Raw genomic sequence first — 21,727 nt, 5'->3', positions numbered from 1 at the left:
ATGAGAGTAGAAATCTGTATAAAAGACCCCTGAAACTACCCAGTTTTGGCCTCTTTACACAACGGGAACACAATGTTCAAACAGTGCTGCAGTTCGTACATATGGAGCCAACAGCACACTCAGGCTTTGAGATACACTCCACCTGACTTTGATAAAATAATGCTGTTCAAGCAGACTGTGCTATTGCAACTCAAAAGGTACAGTTTAGTTTTAAATGAATGTTTGTCAGGTGTAATCATAGTGATAACATGCTGTCTAAATGCACTCTCAGGTCTTACGAGGGGATCCTGTATAAACGTGGAGCGCTGCTGAAAGGCTGGAAACCTCGCTGGTTTGTACTTGACATCACTAAACACCAGGTGAGCGAGTCGCGCTACATTCATGCTTAAGAAACACCCAAACCATCAGCTGGGCGACATCTTTAACGTTCATGTGTTCACAGATGAGGTACTACGACACTGGAGAGGACACGAACTGCAGAGGCCACATCGATCTGGCAGAGGTGGAGTCGGTGGTGATCGCCGCACCGACTATAGGAGCTCCCAAACACATCAGCGAGAAGGCTTTCTTTGACGTGAGTACCTCAGCGTTTCTGATTGGTGTGTCAGGATGATCGTCTTGTCTTCAATGATTATCTCGTAAATTCGACGAAGCGGGCCGAGCATCTGTTCCTCTGCAACCACGTTTCCAATATTGTTCACAGTTGTTTTGGTAGCTGTCTGTGTATAAAAAAAACATTGAAAACACATTTGAAACTCAACATTAATGTGACTGATGTTTGTGGCTCTGCTTTCTTAGATCACTGCATGCAGCACCTTATCGACATGTAGTGCTTTGTTTATTAGCAGAGGAACCATAGCCTCTATGTGTTGGGTCTATTTATATATTATTTATTAAGACATTGATCCAATGATGCAAACTGCTTTGGCAAAAATAGACCCTATGCGTAAAGATAAAAAATAAAATATGGACGTTGTCCCAGGTTTCTGAAGAGCCGCTGTAGAGATCTAAAAATAGGCAAAGACGTGGTGCTCAAACAAGCCAACTGTAACGGCACCCACCTATCAATTAGTATTATTATTATTATTATTATTATTATTATTATTATTTTAAACCTGTCAATTAAAGCAGCCACACTGCTAATTATGCATAACTTTAAGCCATATAATATCATTTCAGCAGGTGAGTTAAATAGATATTTGCTCTCAGTACAGTTGTCATGAACGGGGGAATTAGCTATAGAGACCAAAACTGTTTTTTGTACCAGGCTGTAAACGTGTTTATTTCTGCTGTGACGTTGGACATTTGAACATGTAGACTTATGGGGACTGACTCAGTTCTGGAGCCAGTCTCAAGTGGACGTTTGAGGAACTGCAGTTTTTAACACTTCAGCATAGACTTCACTTCATAGACATGGCGACTGCCACTTCAACAGAGGGATGGTAGGAGATTGAAAATGATCACGCCAATGTAGAAGTGCCAAAAACTTTGGCACAGCCACAGAGGTAACACTAGTGGAGCAGAGAGACGAAGCTGTGTGTGAGCCAGAACACACCGGGTGTGCGTCAGAGATTAACCTTTCTGTCAGTCAAGAACAGAGACGTGATCTGTTGTTTTACTTTGTTGCACATTGGTGTCTGTTTCATCTCTTTGATCTACATTTCTGCTGTCTGATACCCTCTGTAGCTGAAGACCAGCAAGCGAGTCTACAACTTTTGCGCCTCAGACGCGCCAAGCGCCCAGCTGTGGATAGACAAGATCCAGAACTGCATCTCTGACGCCTGAGCTCCAATCCTCAGAGCCCAAACACTCGGAAATCAGAGGTGGCGTCAGGTGGTTGAGAGCAGAGACTGAGCTTTTAGATGTCTTAAATTCTGGGACCACAGTGAACAAAGTGCCTGGTAGTGGAGGGTGAATACTGTCCATCCACCTCTCTGCCTGTTACTTAGCAGCTGATCAAGCTGTCGTCACTCTGTTTCAGAGTCGAACGCGATCGTCTCTGCTGTCAGCTCCCTCCTCCGTGCCTCTGACAGGGATGAAGTGAAGATAAGCTGATGTTTTAGGGGACTGCACTACCAAGGAAATGTTATCCTACTTAAGTTGTAAATAGATCAAAGCAATATCACTGGCCATTCAAACTGTGGGTTCAATTTTAGACTTAAAAAAAAAAGAAGAAAAATAGCCTTTAAAATAATTTCTATCAGATATTTTACTACGAGGAGAGGTTATTGCTGCTTAAAGAAACGAATGAACCGCCAAAAACTCAGAGATTTTAATGCACAACATGAGAAAGCAATTTGTTTGCACTCTAAAGTATGCACTCCTTATCAAATATAGATTTTGTAACAGATGCAGACAGCGAAGCTAAAGGCATTACTTTACAATGTACATACGACGTTTCCTCAAGACAGTCTAAATGAAAAGAATTTGCACAGTGAGTGACATTTTTTTCTATTTAAAAACGTGACGTTTTCTCTATTTTGTTGAATGTTTATTGACTTCTGGATAACACGTGTCTCATGTAATGTAAATTATTATTTTTTATTAAAAGTGTAACTGTGTAAACGTGGTGGCTTCATGTTTTCCTGTAAATACCCGTGTGACATTTCATTTTATATACTGTATGTACTGAACATAAGTATACTTTTCTAACCTTAAATCTAATGTGACCACCAAGTTTTTAACGTGTTGTTACTGGTGCAAGAACCTGAGTGGCCTGTTCCCAGTTTGTGATGAAACATTGTTCTGAAAATGAAATGGAGACTTTTTGTTGTTGTTGTGGTTCAGATTGTCGGGGCAGGCTGTGTGTCTTTTAAGGGCTTTTAAAAGAAGTAAATGAATATATCATGTAGGACATTGCGTTTTTCAAAGATCCTCGTCTCATTAGTTCTGTTTGTGCGACCTATACAGTTTCATTAAAAAAATAAAAACACAAATGAAACTTCAAAGACGTCAGAGGCTTTTTTTTGTTGTTGTTTCTGTATCTTTGTACCATGTTTTGTGGTGACACTAATTTTTTGGAAATAAACCAAACATACTTGAAAGTACATGTTGTGTGTGTTCTTGTTTGACTCTGTGAATGTCATCAAAGGGTTTGCCCATTGACAGTCGACCATGGAAGAGGTAAAAATACTGATGCGTTTAAGGATCATACTGTTGGCTTGGCATGTTTTAGTTATTATTGTTATAAATCCCTGACATCAGTACATATCACTTTACATTACAGCGAAGAAGTTTGTAAACCAAGTGATGTTGTTCAGGCATTCATTGATTTTAATATACAGTAAGAGGATCTATAAGGAGTTGTGTAATATGAATTGTGTATTATCCATCCATCAATCCAACTGCTAATCCTAATCAGGGTCACAGTGGGGCTGGAGCCTATCCCAGCTGACTTTAGGCAAGAGGCACGGTAAACCCTGGACAAGTCGCCAGCATATCACACGGCACATAGAGACAAGCAACCATTCACACATACGGACAATTTAGAGTCACCAGTTAACCTATTAAGTGAATTTCTTTGGACTGTGGGAGGAAACCAGAGCACCGGTAGTAAACCCACACAGACACGGGGACAACATGCAAACTCCACACAGAAAGGCCCCAGCCGAGGTTTGAACCAGGAACCTTTCAAGTATTGATTTTAAAAGGTTGGAATGGACAAAAACAAACATTGATCAGCATGTGTCTAAATGTGCCAGAATGCATCCAAACATGTTAATTATACATGTTTTATAGTCGAGTTGTCCTTTTAACATGTGTTATACTTGTGTTAATGTTATACTAACCAGCTAAACTAAGTATTGTTTTTTTAAGCATCTTAGGACGCTGATTAGCACTGAGCACAAAGCACTGTTGTGCCTCTCACAGCCACCCAGCATGGCTGTAAACTCTGTTACACAACAGGTCATAGGATACAGGAAGAAAACGTAAACCATTTGTAATTGCCACGTTTTCCCGGCCTCTTTATTAAAGATTTTCTCTCAATGAAAGGTAATCAGACACCACTGCAACTCATGTTTTTTTTATTTTTTTATAGCTTGGAGCCATCAACAGGGCCTGGAGAGGATGATGATGGGTGTCTCACTTGCCAGCAATGAATATGGGACTGGGCAAGAGCCCCAGCTCCGTCTCCGTGGCGCCTGGTTGGCGGCTCTTAACGGGACTCCTGTGGTCCCAGGAAGGTTTCTCTCTCTCTGAGAGGAAGCTGAAGGTCAGAAGAAGAGCAGGAGGGGGGAGGGAGGTGGTGGATGTTTGTCAGTAAGTATGATCTCCCAGCTGGCTTGTACTGGCAGCAGGTGCAGAGCTGCAGCAGGCCAACATCTGGGCAGAGCCTCTGGCAGTCCTCTCCATATTTAGCATCTCGCTGCTTTGGGTACGGGGATTAGGACCTCTGCCCACGAACAGAAGGATGAAGCGGAAGTTATCCAGCAGGATTGTGTGGAATGGCATGTTAGGAATCATTTCCTCCTGAGTCAGAGATGGCTGTTTTACTCGCCATTTCATTTCATTACTCGCCAGTCATTGATTCCATATAGCTGCGTTGCCCTGACTGGATCCAGATTCATGAAAGTGAGTTGTATTATAGTTTTAAGAGATGAAAGGTCCCTGGAGTTGCATAACCAATGACGTGAGGTGGCCTAAATAACTGCCTCCTCAAGTGTTTCTTCTCCGATGTTTAAGACAAATTACTAATGAGAGTATCCATTACCCCTAAGGACAGCAGTTTTTGTTTAGTTTTTTTAAATGCAGTGATCTTGGGTAACTTCTGAGTTCAATGTGATTAGTCTTGGTTGGCTGGAAGCATGCTGCACTCGCATAAAAAGACAAATCAAAAGCAGTCTATGAATTCAAAATTGCACGTATCTGTTGGTTTTGGATGCCGTGTTCTTCACGTACGATCACAGCTGGGTTGAATGCTTCTTGTAGGAGAAGACAGCTTGAAAAATAAGTTGATTGGCCTCTCCACTGGCCCCCAAAAATACTCAAGTGACAGATGATACTGATTTATTTTACTGGTCCTCCAAATCCCATTATCCGTGTAGCCCTGCAGTTGCAATGAATGCGGGCTGTGTCGCAATTTCCATTTCCTGGGTGTCTCCACAATGTGGGTTATGTGAGAGCTGATTCACTGCTGCTGGGGGCCTCGCTGCCTTGAAGCCCTGTGGCCCTTCATTCCGGCACCTGCTCCAAAATTCATCGAAACAACTCCAAACGCTGATCTCACTGGTTTAACACACATCATCCAGTCCCACCCTAGAAATCAGGATGATGTCAGCTGCCTGCAGCACATGGGGGTCTAAGTTGGGAAATTATCAAATGCATGAATCAACTGAGCTCCAGATGATCTTATCCGGACACCGCCCGTTCATCCATGAGTAGAAAAGCACAATTACACATTTGATTTATAGCTCCAAGGAATATTAGCAGAGCTTTCTAGAGTTTGCGTTAATGTCTGTTTCCTTGGCCCGCTTCGAGTTGTTTGTCGGAGGCCCTGATGTTTTTTACTTGCATGTGTAAGTGACCCACAGCTAAAACCCAGAGTCCATTCAACCATGTGAAATGCTCAGGGCTGTGAGGTCACTGTGGGAAGTCATCTAACCCAGAAAACAGGCATCTGCCAGACATTTTTTCAGCAGCAGACAATCCCCAAAAAATGTTCCTGTTTCAAATCAGTTTCCATGAGGATGAATTGGTTATGGGCTTTAGGGTACTTTTCGGTCACATTTTCGGGGGCGAGGGTGAGACAGCTAGAGATATCCTTATTTTTGGAATGCTGGGGGAGCTTGTGCTATTTAGCTACGCAGATTAGAAACCGTCAATTTCTGAGAATAGTCTTTGCAAAAAAAGGCGCCACATTTCCCCAATTCTGGGATATAAATATCTTAAAGAAGAAATGTGAGCAACAAATCTATTTACCACATAACAGATGAGCAATTCAAGCATCATCTAATGTGTTAAGTGTTGTCATGGTGCTTCAATTAAAGACCGTTTAATCAAATGAGATGTCTATAAAAGGAGAAGCTATGTAGATGACATGATGTGTTGTGGTGGTAAACCAGATTCCTGGTTTACAGTATTAGCTCAGAGATTTGGGCATTTTGTCTCTATGATTCTATCAGTAACCCACCACTATGAAGAGATCTGCATGGTGCAGACTGTTAGATGCACACTCTTATCTTATCTCCTGTCCTGACAACTCTGAACTCAAGATGAACCATCTCTTTCCTCTCTCTCTCTCTCTCTCTCTCTCTCTCTCTCTCTCAACAAACTGAGATGGTTTGATCGGAAAGTAAAGACACTCATTGTGCGGGGCTGGCTGGCAGACACGAGACAAACAAGTACCCACAGCTGAGAGTTTCAGTCAGTTACACAGTTCCTGTAACATCTCTTTTTTCACCGAGGCATGAAGGTGGCGAAGACAAAGGTGAGGTGTACGTGTGTGAGAACAGTGAGCCTTTGTTGCACACGACTGATTTGTTTTGACACCGAGACACAGCAAAAAACTGAGACCGCGCGGCTGCACGTCACGTGCATCAAGTGTGATTTTTCTTTTTCTTTGTGATTACTGGAACAATGAAGTCATACATAGAGACCTGTCAGACAAACAGGCAGGTAACTAAGGGATACACCAATCCAACTTCTCCTCTCCTGATGCCGATACCTCGTCTCAGCGTACCAATCCGACACCAGTGTTCTCTGGTTCCCAAATTTAAAATCTGTACAGCAGACTGCTTTGAACTTTTTGGAACCACTTTTACGTCAAGTAACACGAAACCTGGAAGGGATGTGGCACTAAAATCCGAGTTGGCAGCCTTGAATGGATGTAATTGTTAGAAGAAACTGTATGTAGATGTGGATCGATCATGTCTGATCTGCTTTGTCAGGTCAGTACTGGCAGTGATACCCAAATCATATCGGTGCATCTCTACAGGGACATTTTGCACAATACGAAATCAAGTATCCAGCTACTATAGTAGGCTTTTTAAAAAGTGTAACTTTGCAAATGGGACCTGTTTTTAAGATTAATATCCTCAGTAGGAACAGATTTGTTTGGTAAGGAAGCCATAAAGTGTTGAGAGACGAACGAGACACAAGTTTATCCTTTAGGAGTGAAAAATATGAGGACCTTGCAACATCTGGACAACATAGCTCTTGATGAGTACGCTCAGTCCCAAGTAAAAAGGCTGAAGGCACCATCATGACCCAGTGGTGGAGACATGCTGAGGCTCCTAAAACATCTTAAAAATGTTGTCCATGCAGTGTTTTTCTTGCACTGAAGCAAAAGGACACTCTGTTTGTCGGTGTTTTGGGGTTTTGCTGTTGGACGCCATCACATGTGCCTGTAGCTCTAGTTTATGAGTGACTGAGGATCCTGTTCATATGGCGACCCCTGGTGGACATGAGTCGTGAGGACTGTGAGGTTTAAACAGCAATAAAACAAAGAGGAAGGCATAAATCTTCAGACACATATTTATTTCTATTTGTAAACAGGCTCTTCCCAAGTATGGACACCTGAAATGAAATTAGCCTTCCACATTCATGACAAATCAATGTTTTATCATGACTTTATCATCTTAGTTATGAGTTCACTCAGCTTTAGCTCAGAAATCTGAAATGTATCTACTGTTATGCTCTGTCAGATATCAGTAAAAAGCTCCTAGTTTACATTACAAGTTTATATAGAAAAACGTGATAAAAGGGTTAGGGTTAGGGTTAGGGTTAGGGTTAGGGTTAGGGTTAAATTAAACATAGCACATGAAATCAGAAATGAGAACAAACATTTTTTAATAAAATAATCTTAAATCAAGGTCCACTTGCTGCCTTTTTATTGGTGCTTTCAACCACATCTCACGTTTGCTTAGATGGTTCAGATCAATATGACCACTGAGCAAACTGCTGATGAAGACAAGTGCCAAATAAAAAGTTAGAAATATGTTCTTGACATCAGATTATTTCGTCCAATGAACCTCTTACAAAGTCAAGAATGAACCTTTAATACTTTTGTTATAGCAGAAACTGAAGAAATGTTTAAGTTAATCCTGTCTGTTCTTTTAAAAGTCAAAATCAAATCAGTATCATCGTTTTCTTGGCAGCTATCATGTAAGGTCATGTTATCAAACGTCTTCAGACTTCGACAGTTTGAGCTTTAAAGTTAATAACAGTCAGAGTTTTCCTCATCAGTGTGTGATGGTGAGTGTTCACTGAGCCTGAGCTCCCTGGTTCTTACTCTCCTGCCACGACTTCTTCCTCAGCTCCAGCTCAGTGTCGGTAAACGAAGCCGGTCCCCAGTTAGTGATCCTCTGAGGTCCTTTATGACCTGAAGGACCAGGTTCAAACTCATTCATAATGCATTTCATTGTAGTGAAGCAGAACAAAGTACATGGCCAAAAGTATCCCTGTATGCCTGCACAATGAGCATCAGTCAACTCTTCTGGAGAAGCTTTTACCACATCTTAAGACCGGGCTGTGGAGAGTTGCTCACACTCAGCCACAAGAACACTAGTAAAGTCGACCACTGATGTTTGGTGATGAGGTCAGAGCTCTGTGCAGACCAGCCAAAGTCTTCCACACCAAACAGTTTGTTAATGCACTTTGATTTGTGCATGGGAGCATTTTCATAAAATTTGCGGGGAAGTTTGTGTAAAATGAGGTTATTGTCTGATATTTTTATACAATTCACTATATGTTTAATGATCACAGACAGGTTTGTCATTTGACAAATTCAGTATTTTCTTTTTGCTGATGCTTGGATAGTTCTTTCAGCTCTTTGGTTGTTTTAACTTTTGTAATGCAGGATGAAGACATTTATCAGTTTAAAAGGCTCTGTGAATATAGTTTGTATTTAAGTCTTCACTGTGCCCTTTATCCTGTGATTTTAAGTTTGTATGTGAAATAATAATCTAAATAACAATGATACTAAAAATAATCAAAAGTAACTGAAATGCTGTGATACAGAAATTTTACATGTCAACAAGGCCTCAAGACCCCCTGTGAGGCTTTGGTGACACCTAGTGGGGGTTAGGATCCCTAGTTTGGGAACCAGTGATCTAAAATATCATTAAGATTTTACTTAATTGAAACTGACAGGACACAAATACACAGAGGTGTCCACATACCTTGCTGCAACTCACAATAAAGGTGTAAATCATTCAAATTGTGGAACACTGCATTGTTAAAAACACATCAAGAAGCCTCATTTACATGATTTTAATACACAAGGTTCTTAAATTATTACATCTGTAATCAGCAAATACTAACAAACAACAATCAACTTCCCTACCTGGCTGGATGAGACGCACCAGCCCCTCGTGTTTGGCCACCTTGTCCTTCCAGTTTTTTGTCTTGTTTGTTGCTCGTTCAAGTTTCCTTGACACCTCCTGTGTCAGATAAAGAGGAGGTGAGAGCAGATAAACTTTGAGAAGATGTCAGCTGAGAGGAGACAGGTGGATAAATGGGCTGAAGGACACAGTTAGCCTGCAGGGGGAGCCGCAGTGACCGACTGTAAGTGACTGTGTTTTAGTTGATGAGTCAACCCTTTTATTTGATCAGAGAGTGATTTTAGTTACAGATACAAGAGCAGTGTAAACCTCCACATGTGTGACCTGACCTTGTACTGCTCCAGTGCTCCAGACCTCTCCTTCTCCAGCCTGTCTAGCTGCAGCATGGCTGCCTGCAGGTCTCTCTCCTTGGCCAGCCGCTCGGCCTCCAGCTCCTGCTTCTCAGCCTCAGTCTGAGACAGAGCCCTCTGCTGCTGCAGGTGGATCTCCTCCAGCTCTGCCCTCTTTGCTGCCTCCTCCTCCAGCAGCCTGTGATGGAAAGCACAGCGCTGATGCTTAACATGTCTTTAAATAGTCTATTTTACCCACGGAAACTCTAGTCAGAACAAACAAGGAGGAGGTGCTGGAGCCAGAACACATGGGCACATGTGGAAAAATCAGGCTGAGAACAGACGATCACACTTAACACGAATCTGCTCTGCATGTCTTTGGACTACGACATGAATCACACACTAACACAGGGAGGACATGCAGACTATCTGTCTGCTGTGAGAGTACTTCACTTATTATTAGGCCTACAGCTGTGGGGCGCCAATGTTAAACACTGGGCTATGGCATGGTATTGTTAGGGTAGCTTGTTAAGGAAACAGTGATACTAAAATCTGATTAAAGTCATGCTCTTTGTGAATTATTTTTGTTTTTACTTTTCATTTCTGTTTTTTCATCCGGTCTTCTTTTTGCTGCCTGCTCGCACGAAAGAACTTAGGAAAAAACAGTTTTTGCAGCAGGAAACACAAAAACAGAAATCGATGAACTGTCCGCCGGGATTGGCTCCACCAGCAAACCAGTTTGATTCATGTGCAACCAAATAAATGCAGACAGACAATTTTGATCTACTCTAAAAATGTCTTTGTTAGATGATTATCTGTAGGTTTTTTAAATAATAGCTGTCTTGTGATTGCTGATTTGTTAATCTAGTTTTCTTGTGATTAAGTTACTGCTAACCAAGCTATTTATAATATGTCAGCTGCCTGTGTCTAATGTGTTGATATACATATTGCAACATCCCTACAGGGACTCCTTTACTGTTTCTTCCTGGTATCAGCGGCAAAGCATCTAACTTGTCAGATCAGTCCGTACTTTTGTGAACTGACAGGCGACTGACAATATCATACACATACCACAAAAATGATATAAAACAACATTAAATAAAGAGTGTGTGTGACCTGGCCTGCAGCTTGCGCATGTTCTCCTCATCCTGCTTGGCCTGCCTCTCGTCTTCTAAGGCCTCCTCCAGCCGGTGGTACATGTCCTCCAGCTCCCGGACACGCTGCAGGTACTGCTCCAGTTCACTGGACTTCTGAGCCACCTGCTCCTCCATCTGCTGACGCACCTGAAGGAGCCAACACACACACACACACACACACACGCACACACACACACACACACACAGTGGGCTATCGAACCCAGAAATAATCTACAGCTCTTCACATTTCAGACTGTATTGTGACATTTGTTGTATTATGGCGTAATCTACCACCAGCAATGACGAAATCTCACTCGAGCAAACAATTATGTTTTTCGTATCTTACAGACATTTATCTGTTTAGTCATCGATGATTAATAAGTAGGTGCATTTGACACTCAGACAAAAGATGACTCAACATCATGGGATATGTCATTTTAACCTTTTTTAGCTTGTCTTTCCTGGAAGGAAACGGGGGAGACAAATAGAGCAACAAGTCTTATTTTCCCACATTCATTAGTTTTCTTTATGAACTTTTGGCAAGACATATGTCACGTCACACTTGTCAGAACCAGTATGAGCCAGGTTGTGGGAGGCAGACTCAGGCACACTGATTACCATTTTCTCTCTCTCCAGGTCCAGTCTGTAGCGATCGTGCAGGTCTACTTGAGTCTTCTTCCTCATGTGTTCCTCTGTTGCTGCTTTGGCCGCAGCCTCTTCCATTTTCTGTGACACACAAAAGAGGAAAGAGCTGTTACTTCTCTGCCCAACTCGCGGCTGCAACAGACTACAAAGAGAAATCCTTTGAAGACTAACAGGAATAGATAAATTAGTCGAATGTCTCTTTTCTTGTAGTCTCCCATACAATATTTTACATAGAAACCACCAGGATATGTTTCGCAGAATAGCCGACTATTCAAACATGTAATGAATTTCCAAATAATCCACGTAATTGGGCTTAAAAATATGAATGTGTGTGCCATCTGGCAGTTCAAAAAGAGAAGTGAAAAGCCATCAATAATCTGCTGCAGCTCTGAAACAATGGAGTTCATACGCCTTGCCCTTCGCTGGACGCAGGTGTCCCTGACTGATATGCAGAAATGTTTGCATAGCAGTTTTGCTTCCTTTTTCAGTGTGAATGTTCTGCTGCATCATGGGTGTGTGTGCGTTTCTTAAATCAGTTGGGGCGGTAGGTTATTTTAAGACAGAATATGTGAGAGAATATAGGGAAGTGGACAACACTGTGACTTATCTTACTGGAAATAGAGTTATAGCAACCATATTTGGGTCAGTAATAAGATAGACAGTGCTTTCGGACGTCGTGTGTATCTAGGAGAAGACAAGATGGACTTGTTTCGTTATCTAGAGCCAGATTTACAAGAATACAGACTAACCTGATGAACCTACCATAGCTCACATTTGTACCTACAATAAAGCACGTACTTGACTTGTATTTGTTTGTATGTTTTTCCTGTAATTAGCTACAGTGGTTACATCTGTAAACCATAAAGCCACAGAAAGTACATTTACATCCTATTCCATTCAGTTTTTGAGACTGTGTGACTGTGACTGTGATTCAGCTCTCTCCTCTCTGTGCTTGAAGTAGTGTTATCGGATTAGATTGCATTGTTACATATTTACACTAACCCTAACCCATTATTTTATTTAAAACGATTCAAAAACAGGACATCTGGGTCACTGATTGATCCAAAAGGGATGCAAAATGTTTTATCTTTGCTTGTTTTTCATAAAAAAAATGAAGGGATTTAAAATGTGTGTGACATTTGAGTTGTGCAAATGTTTACTGAACCCAACAAGGTGTGATAGCCTCTTTCTGCAAGTTAGTTTTTTCGTGTTGAGTACGGAGCAGTACCATCCTCATATCCTCCAGCTGTCTCTGTTTGTTCTCATTGGCCGCCTGGAGCTGCTTCATCTTCTCTGCCAGGTCGTCCTCCTCTGTCTGCTGCCTCTGTCGGAGCTCCCTGCGCCTCAAACGGGCCTCACGGTGCGGAGACGGGAGCCCTAACCTCAGCAGCTGGATGCACATTTGAGTAGCTGCCACGAGACGGAGCGAAAAAGGGATCACTGAATAATTTACTTTCACAACAATCTGACTATAGACACACCGAGTAACTATGACATTTAAAAAACGTAGTGACTGGTGTAAATGAAGAGATGACGAAACTCTTGAGTCAGTTACAAAGAAGTGAAAAATGACTAATCAATACCTTGAATCCATTCCTGCTTTTTCTTTTTATCTGACGCGCTGATCTCAAAGCTTTTATCAGTGCACTTGATAATAAACAGGCATTTCTTCCCTTCTTTGTCTGGCAGAGACTGCAAGAGAGATCCAAGAGAGCCATTAGTTCAGACCATGCTGATCCTATTTCTGAACCAAATTATTCACTAACTGACTGAGTTTATTAATAACAATATTACCTATGTATTATAAATGATATACTATAAACAGATAATTCTACATCCTGACATAAATAAAAATACACAGTTGAACTGTTGACCTCCACGCAGCAGTTTCGGTCCAGAATGATGTCTCCTTTCTTCTCCACAAGATCCTCAGAGATGTAGTACGACAGAGAGTTGGGTCGAAGGATGAACCAGCGCTCGGTCCAGTTCTTCCTTTTGTGGCCCTTTTTCATCATGTAGCCCTTCAAAACACAAACACACAGTGTAAACAAAGACACTCGAGTCAGTTCATTATTCTGTCATTAATCACTGTGATATATTAGACATAAATTATGCTACTTAGATACAGAATAATTAATTATTTGCCAACAAACATGGAATATATGTGTATAACATCCTGTAGATGCAACATACATTATATATTTAAGGGTTAATATGTTTCAGTTATAGTTCAATAATGTTAAAAACATAAAAAAACATGAAAATGAATTAACGTTACCAACTGAATGTGAAGAGGTGACAGTTGTGATGTTCTTTCAAAGACGCAGAAACATCTACGGATTTTTTTACTTTTAGGATTAAAAATTGGATTTATATTCAGACATCCCCTGTTGTTATTGTAGCCATCTGTGTGCACCCAGAGCTCAGTGATGCTACTTTATATTTATACAGAAGGAGGTCGAAAAAGAAGAGTGCTTGAGGAAAAGTAAGCAAGGAAGTTGTTCTACCCGTGTTGAAGTGCTGAAAATATGTGTCTGTTACTTTATTCCAGCTTTCTTTACTATGGACTAAGTTAGCATAGCCCTCATTCATCCAAACTCTGTTCAGAAAACAAGTATTTTAAAAGTCGTTTGCTTGTTGTCTTGCGGGCAGACCTGACATAGTATAAATTAAGACAGATCGCCATCATGATGTAGTTGTTTCGGCATCCTTTTGATCTTTTTATTGCAATCACAGAGAAATCTGTTTATGTTGGGCTCATGCAGCTGTAACATTTATAATTGGGTTCAAGCTGTTCATAGTTACTCGTGCGAATAAACACAATAGCCATATTGTAACCACTTGGCATTACTGCTGTTAGAAGAGTTTGTCACATTTAGTAGTTTCAATAAAATCAAATCTTTATCCAAATAGTGTGCTGGCTGTGTCTGACTACATTAACATTATAATAAATAACCTACTATAGCTCACAACTGTACCTACAATAAAGCACGTCCTTCACTTATATTTAGCTTTGTTTCATATTTTTCCTGTAATAAGCCACAGTGGTTAGATAAGATAACATCAACATTTGTATGTCATAAAGCCACAGAAAGTATTTACATCTTATTATGATCAGTTTTTTAGACTGTACTGCATCTCTGTGTTTGAAGCAGTATGTTTTAGTGTTGTTGGATTAGATTGCATTATTATATATTTACGCAATATTATTTTATTTAAAACTATTACAAAACATGACATTTGGGTCATTGATTGCCCCAAAAAGGAGCACTATCTTTTTGTGACCGTCAAAATGTTTCATCTGAGTTTGTTTTTCATAAAATTACTGTGGGATTTAACGGGATGAGATATAAATAACAGGAAAGAGCAAACTATAAACAGTGATAAGATTGTTTATTTTGGGTTCATACAGCTGTAACAGTAAGTGTGTTCAAGACGTAGTTACTCGTGCTGGCTGTATATGACTACATATCATATCAGCTACTGTTATATAGTATATCTTCTTTATGAGTATCTTGTTCATGCTTGTCTGTCAAAGCACTTTGTAACACTGTTTTTAAAGGTGCTATATAAATAAAGGTATTATTATTATTGTTATTATTATTATTATTATTATTTATGATTGCAATAACTGTGTTTTTGTCAAACCAAACAATAAGTGACATACTGTTATTATGCTCTCCATAATAATGGTAGTCTAACAAAAATCTATATTTGTCTATGTAAATGTTAAGTAAATATTAATTGCAATGTCTGATGTAACACATTTAATTTAACTTTTACAGATCTTATATTTTTATACATAACGTTATTTACTTCTCTTTTTGGGAGAAAGTTATAATTTCATATTTTCTATCTACTTATCATCAAAACATAATTAAATTATGTATACAATATTTTTTACAAATAGTATTTTTTTAGCCATGAGTAGTGTCTGCAGGATTAGTGCAGCCTGTACCCGGCAACAGAGGCAAATAAACTTCAATAATACCTGATGCTGCTGCTGCTGCTGCTGCTCGATAACCACATCGCTCTGTGCACTGTTGCAAATGAAGTCGACTTAGACAAGCACGTGCCATTTTCTTTCAACTCATGGCTTCTTTCTTTTGTGTATGTGTCTTTGTGTGTGGGAAATATTGGATAACTGTGTACACAGTACATGTGAGATCAATGTCCTGTCTAACCTGCTTGAGCACATCCAGTATGAGTTCCTGGAAGACCTCACTGATGGCCATGGACAGCGTCTGGCGGTTCATGCCCTTGCTGAAGTAACCCATCCCCACCAGTTCAATCAGCTCCCAGGCAGTCAGGTGGTTCTTCTTCGTGTTCAGCTGCAGCTTGTAATCTGCAAACTTCTCCTCACTCGATCCAGTCCCCGTGGCCTCCATCAGCTTTCGCAGCAAGTACTCAATCTAAAGAGATGGACAGACAAAAGAGCTTAAAAGCATGTATGCTTGAGGGGATGTTTAGAAATTTCCACCTCTTTGTTCAAATGTTTTACTCTGAAGTAAAAAAAAAAGAAAGAAAAAAAAAGCCACTGTTGGGATCTTTCTCACCTCCTCAATAATGATGACTAGCGGGTATTTGTCTTCTGACAGGAAGTTAAACATGCACCAGACTTTAAAAGCATCATCATCTGAGATGAGGAGCTTTTTAGTGCAGATATTTTTCTTGTAACACAGAGTCCAGCACATCTTGTTGAACTCCAGTAGATCAAACTCCTCCTGTACCTGAGAATAAAAATACAGCATTGAGTCAGAGTCAAAGTCAAACTGGTCAGCTCCAGTGAGAACAGTGTGTTTACAAATGCTAAGCATGAGACTAGTGTTTGTCTCCTTTCAAAACCTCCAGTCTGCAGGATGTGAGGTACAAACCTCGTGTAATTAAATGCCTCATTTTTATTCAAGTCAGAGCCTACGAGAGAAAGGCAAGAAAACAGCTTCTAAGTACAAAGAGTGAAACTCAAGCAGTGTACTGACATAACAGTTTGTGTCGTTAACAGATGTGTTTTCAGTGTATTACACTGTGTTCACTGAGCTGCAAGGCAGAAGAAGAAGAATGTCTATTTTTCCAACGAGTATAAGGATGCAACACTTTTATCTACACATTTCAAAACAATTACTAAACTAAGACTGAATAAATATTAGACAAACACATAGCCACCCAGGGTACAAAAGAGAAGTGGTTTTAAGCATTTCCTCTCCTACGGACCAAATCAGGGCACGATTACTCATCGCAATCTTAGTCATAAAGTCTGTGCTGCTGTTTTCATTGATTGTGTAACTGTCGAGTTAGTTCGTTTTCAAGGCTTATAGTTTATAGTCTTAAAAAATGTCTTTGTGAGTGTGTTCATTAAAAAAAAAGCCTCTCTAGTCTTCCGACCTCTCAAGGCACTTTGACACTAAATACCACATTCACTCATTAGGGTATGAATGATTATTACTTCTTAGTACTAACCATGTTCATAGATGTTGAAATTATTATTAATAAGCAGTAATAATAAGATCTAATAAAATCTCAGTCTGGCTATCAATTGTGCCTTGTCATTTCCCTGCAACTCAGTTATGCCTCTTTCTATTATGAATTTTAAATCCATGGAAATTCTATATTTGTAAAACTTTCCTCTTACCAAGAAAAGTCATCACAAAGTAATGCTTGGTCGAGTATGAGAAACACTAGTTCACATATTCAGTGGGAAGTAAGAGACTACGACTGCTACTACTTTATTTGGCGTATGTGTCCCAAGTTCTTATTCAACTGAATAGGTGGCATCTTCAGGTTTGGTGTCCGGTTTTAATAATACATCCATGGTACTAACATAAATGTATCCGTAACTCCATACGTAGAAAACTGTGAGTACCAAAGTGCCAAAAACGGGCAGAGAATGTCTGGTCAGATTTGTGATATTGTGTAAAGTTATTTATGCAAAGTCCTTTAAGAAAACGGTAACTCTATGTCCCGTGTGTTAGATTTAGTGGGATTTATTGGAAGAATATGCCAGAAATGGAATAGTGAAAGCAATGTTTTCATTAGTGTTTAAGCGACAAGAGAATCACATTTTATCTACAGAGAACAAAGGGTCTCCTTCTTTATCATTTTGCCCTGCCATGTTTCTACAGTAGCCTAGAACAGACCAAATAAACACCAGAGTTATGCAGCCACTGTAGTTTCTTTTATACACTTGGAAGGGGAAGGGCGAGGCGATTCATGATTCAGTTGGTTCACAGCTGGATGACACTAAATCTAAAAGAGCAATGTTGAAATGATGTTAAAGTTGAACATTAAGTTGCTAATCGCTGTTACATCCACTATTTTGTCAACTCCGTGACTGAGCAAATATTGATATTAGTGATTATCTGTAGGTATTTTTTATTATAGCTGCTTTGTGACGGTTGATTTGTGATTTAGTTTCCCTGCAATCAGTTTACCACTATCCAAGCTAGCCGTTATACTAGCCATTATGGCTAATATATTGCTAATACAACAGTCTAATGAACTAATTTACTGTTGGACTAAATGTTATGTATTTTCTTCTTTTTATGTCTAGGCTTGGGGACTCTTTGCATGGCAACAATGTAACTGACAGCTAGTCATTGGTCAGATAGTCTATAACACTGATTCTGTGAATCTTGTTTCCTTGTTATCCATTTTTTAGAATATCTAACCAAGTCTTGTCTATGCAATTTCTGTTATCACTACTGTTGTCTGATATCGTATATCAAACTCAAAGGCCAGGTCTTTAATCTTTCTTGTATGTGTAGATCGCTGTGTATCGGTACTGAAAAGCTATGATATTGGTACTATAATTGAAAAATGTCAAACGATACCCAAGTTATTATGTCAAATTATAGCACATTAACTGGATTATCTCATTCTCCTTCAAATATTTCAGCATGTTTGTCCCCACCTTGTCAAGAATAAACTTGTTGAGGTAAGGCATGTAGCCCTGGTTGGACAGCGGCCCTTTATTATCATCATTGAAATGCTCTTCCAGTGCCACAGGGTCATGAGGGATCTTCATCACTGTACACAAGCTGTGAGACAGCACCTAAAGAAACACAATTTAAATATGAATGACCATGAGTTACCATAACACATGAGAGCTGCAAATCATAACACGTTATTATACAGTTACACATTCTAGCAAAATTAATATATGCATGTGGGTAAGTTAGAATAAAGCCTGAGATCAGTTTTTTATATTGCACATGCAAAAAAAACTGTTGCTGACATTTACAAGCATCACTGGCCAAGCGTTCAACTTCTCTTCTTTAAGGTAGTCTTTCTCTATTTATACTGAAGCTTCTTCCTCCAAGTTAGTTCAGCTACCTGCGATAAGCTCTGAGCACACCCAGAAGCGTTTCCTTTTAACCATACAGCACTGCAGATTCATATCAAGATTAAATTCAAACCACCTCCGCTTGTAAACAGTTTCCTCTGATGGTCCAAAGTGTGCAGTATATGGTAGATAGTTATATTTGAATTGGCCATGACAGTGGTATAAAGACCTTAAATACATCCCCAAAAATGTGGACTTTAATAGTTTTTCTTGAGGCCACTCCACACTGTTGAAAGAGCATATGTGAGAGATGAAAAACCCTGCAGGATCCTTGAAGTCAGACTGTGTCTTTGTCAGGCCGGGCACATAGACATCAGACCCAGCAGGCAAACAAACTCTGGCCCAGGCTTGTCATACAGCAAAACACCACCACTGTCTGGCCTTTGCCTCAGTAAAACAGCCGGTAACACGTTTTCACATTTCTTTGACAACAATAGACGTGCATTTTACATGCATGTTCAGTTAAGAAAAACACACGTATAATACAACAAATATGCATCTCTGCAGTACAGAAAAATATACATTTTGTAGTGATGGTAAAAATGTGCACTGTAAGTAAAAGTACCAATATGAAAATATTAAATTACAACTCAACAAGTAAAAGTACTGCATTCAAACAACAAGTATTATCAGCTGAATTTACCTAAAAGTATCCAAAGCAGATGTACTCATTATGTTGATTTGGCCACATTTAGATATTTTATTGTTACATTATATTTATTATTATGTTATTACTAACTAACTGTAGGGTATACAGTGTACAATTAGCCAGGCAGTAGTAATAATTCTAATATTTTCCCTGAAATTAAGGTGTCAAAGAAGTTGATATACCACACTGTGAAAGTACCTCCACAACAAGTCAAAGTCGAAACCTTAAGCAATCAAGTATTATTAGCAAAGTGTACTTACTACTAAAGTAATCCTGCAGTAAAATGCTCCCTGACAGTGTTTTACTAACATATATGATGTTTTTAGATAAATATGATATGCTGCGTTAATGTGTATATTTCATTTTACTGCTGTAGAGTTTATGACTGTGCTAATTTTGACTGCTTTATATACTGCTTGGTAGAAATGCATCATATTCCTTAAGATTATCCATATAGTATTTGTAGTGCTGCTGTCCTGTGAGACCCACATATCTATATACTTTTCATGAACAGCTCTGTTTTTCAGTTTTGTGACAATGTAACTAAATCCAAGAGGATTTAAAATACTTAAAATAAAAGTAGTAGTAGTAGAGTTTCCTCAAACCATAAAGAAACACTTAATCTATCAGTTTATCAGAAACAGTCAATCAAAATCACCAAGTCTGTACTAGTTTTAACTGGACATGAAGACAAACGTAAGTAACGTACACAAGTACCTGACCTGTATACTTAAGTAAATGTACTTAGTTACATCTCACCGCTGAGTTTAAGTAGCATAAAACGGAAATAACGCTCAGAAAAGGCAAAGTGTCAGGGCCTTGAAAAGTGTACTTACTGTGGATGTGAGTACATGTATCTACTTTCCACCAATACTAAAAGTTACACAGTGAAATGTAGTTCAGCCGTATATTTATCACACAAAGTAAAAACAAGTATTACGCAGTGGACGTTGTAACGACAACAACCGTTACAGTTACCTAGAAACGAACGTAACGGTGGGGATGAAAAGTAACGAAGGTTACTTACTTAAGTACAGAGTTAGTTTCTGTTCATGTTTGTTTTGTTTCTGTTCACTACACCCAAACAAAAACAAGAAAGCTGAAGTGAAACGCACCTTTAATTGAGATTTGGAAACTTTTCCACGCTGGTCCACGTCCAGAGCTGTGAATGCGTGCCATATGGATTTTAACAGCTCCTCTCGAAGCCACATCTTGTTTCAGCAGCACCAGAAGGACGTCTGTCTGTCTGTCTCTCTGTCTGTCTGTGTCTCTGTCTGTCTGTCTGTCTGTCTGTGTCACTTCATGTCTGTGTGGGATCACTGTCCGCCTCTCAAACGCAAACGACATGTCGGTGGTTGCAGCAGTGTGCTGATAGCGCCACATAACGTTTCATTTCATTTATTTACATCATCGTAACTCGCTGCCAAAACTGATCATATACTCAAACCTGCAGGGAGCACACTAACAATCCTTCACCTAAGAGTAAAATGACTAACACCACCCTGTGCTGTGCAGCACGGCATTGAAAAAATGTTGCTGAAGTAAGAGCATGTAGTTTAATCAGAAAGATGTACTAAAATAAGTTCATTAAAGGTAAAAGTACTCAATGCAGAACATATTATTATACATTATATCTATAGATTATTACTAATATACTCATATTACTATATAAATATTATGTTACTGCTGTACTTAAACCATTTAAGTGGAGATATTTTGTAGGACTGCAATTTTGTATGCACAATGATTATTTTCTCCATTCATGAATCGATTATTTGGTTTGTAAAAATTCAGAAAACACTCAGAAATGTCATTACAAGTGATATCTTCACAATGCATATTTGGTCCAAAACTAAATTTGAACCAAAAAAAAATGGCAAATTCTCACTTTTGAGTGAGCCATGAACCATGAAATGACTTAACGATTCCAAAAAAATAGTTGTAAATTAATTTTATGCCAGTTGACTAATATATCGATCTGTATACTGTTGGCTAATTCAATAACAAAAAATCATATTTTATATTATCTTCATATGTTTTGTAGACAATTATCCTATTTTAGAAAGTAACTAAAGCTGTCAAACAATTGTAGTGGAGTAAAAATTTCCTTCAGGAATGTAGAATGGAGTGGTATGAAGAAAAAAAAAACTCAAGTACTTCAAATTTGTATTTAAGTACAGTACTTGAATAAATGTGCACTCTGCTGCAGCTGCATGTTGACTAACAGCAGTTAGACTGAACTGAGCATTAAAAAACCATTAAACACATAATACAGTTCATTTTAAGTGGGAGGAAGTTAATTATTCTGAGAGTTTGATTAAAGTCATAGGGGAAAAGTCATCCTGCAA

At 39.3% G+C, this 21,727-nt stretch overlaps 2 protein-coding genes across 7 annotated transcripts in view; one reads left to right on the top strand and one right to left on the bottom strand.

Moving 5' to 3' along the window:
- Positions 1–3,047, top strand: part of sbf2 (SET binding factor 2) — a 113,572-nt gene extending 110,525 nt beyond the window's left edge. For all 5 annotated transcript variants that reach the window (XM_027281664.1, XM_027281665.1, XM_027281666.1 and 2 more), the window contains 3 exons: positions 272–359; positions 443–574; positions 1,687–3,047. In XM_027281664.1, coding sequence (XP_027137465.1) covers positions 272–359; positions 443–574; positions 1,687–1,785 — 319 coding nt within the window. In that variant the 3' untranslated portion in view covers positions 1,786–3,047. The remainder of the gene's footprint in view (positions 1–271; positions 360–442; positions 575–1,686) is intronic.
- A 4,412-nt stretch (positions 3,048–7,459) lies between these two features.
- On the bottom strand, positions 7,460–20,812 carry swap70a (switching B cell complex subunit SWAP70a). 2 transcript variants are annotated; one of them, XM_010730876.3, is made up of 12 exons: positions 20,495–20,812; positions 18,299–18,439; positions 15,948–16,121; positions 15,576–15,803; positions 13,266–13,412; positions 12,975–13,083; positions 12,620–12,801; positions 11,365–11,472; positions 10,727–10,893; positions 9,611–9,809; positions 9,284–9,380; positions 7,460–8,320 (listed from the first exon to the last, which is right to left on the bottom strand). In XM_010730876.3, exons 1-12 carry the CDS (start codon positions 20,588–20,590, stop codon positions 8,202–8,204), a joined length of 1,767 nt encoding a protein of 588 aa, XP_010729178.1. In that variant the 5' UTR covers positions 20,591–20,812; the 3' UTR covers positions 7,460–8,201. The 2 variants fall into 2 exon arrangements, with proteins under 2 accessions (XP_010729178.1, XP_027137648.1); XM_027281847.1 differs by lacking the exon at positions 20,495–20,812 and adding an exon at positions 20,216–20,326.
- Between the last annotated feature and the right edge of the window lie 915 nt (positions 20,813–21,727).

Source organism: Larimichthys crocea, chromosome VIII (assembly GCF_000972845.2).
Source record: "Larimichthys crocea isolate SSNF chromosome VIII, L_crocea_2.0, whole genome shotgun sequence".
NCBI classification, from domain to species: Eukaryota; Metazoa; Chordata; class Actinopteri; family Sciaenidae; genus Larimichthys; species Larimichthys crocea.
Note: the sequence above shows the minus strand (reverse complement) of the source record. Positions and strands in the feature narration are given on the sequence as shown.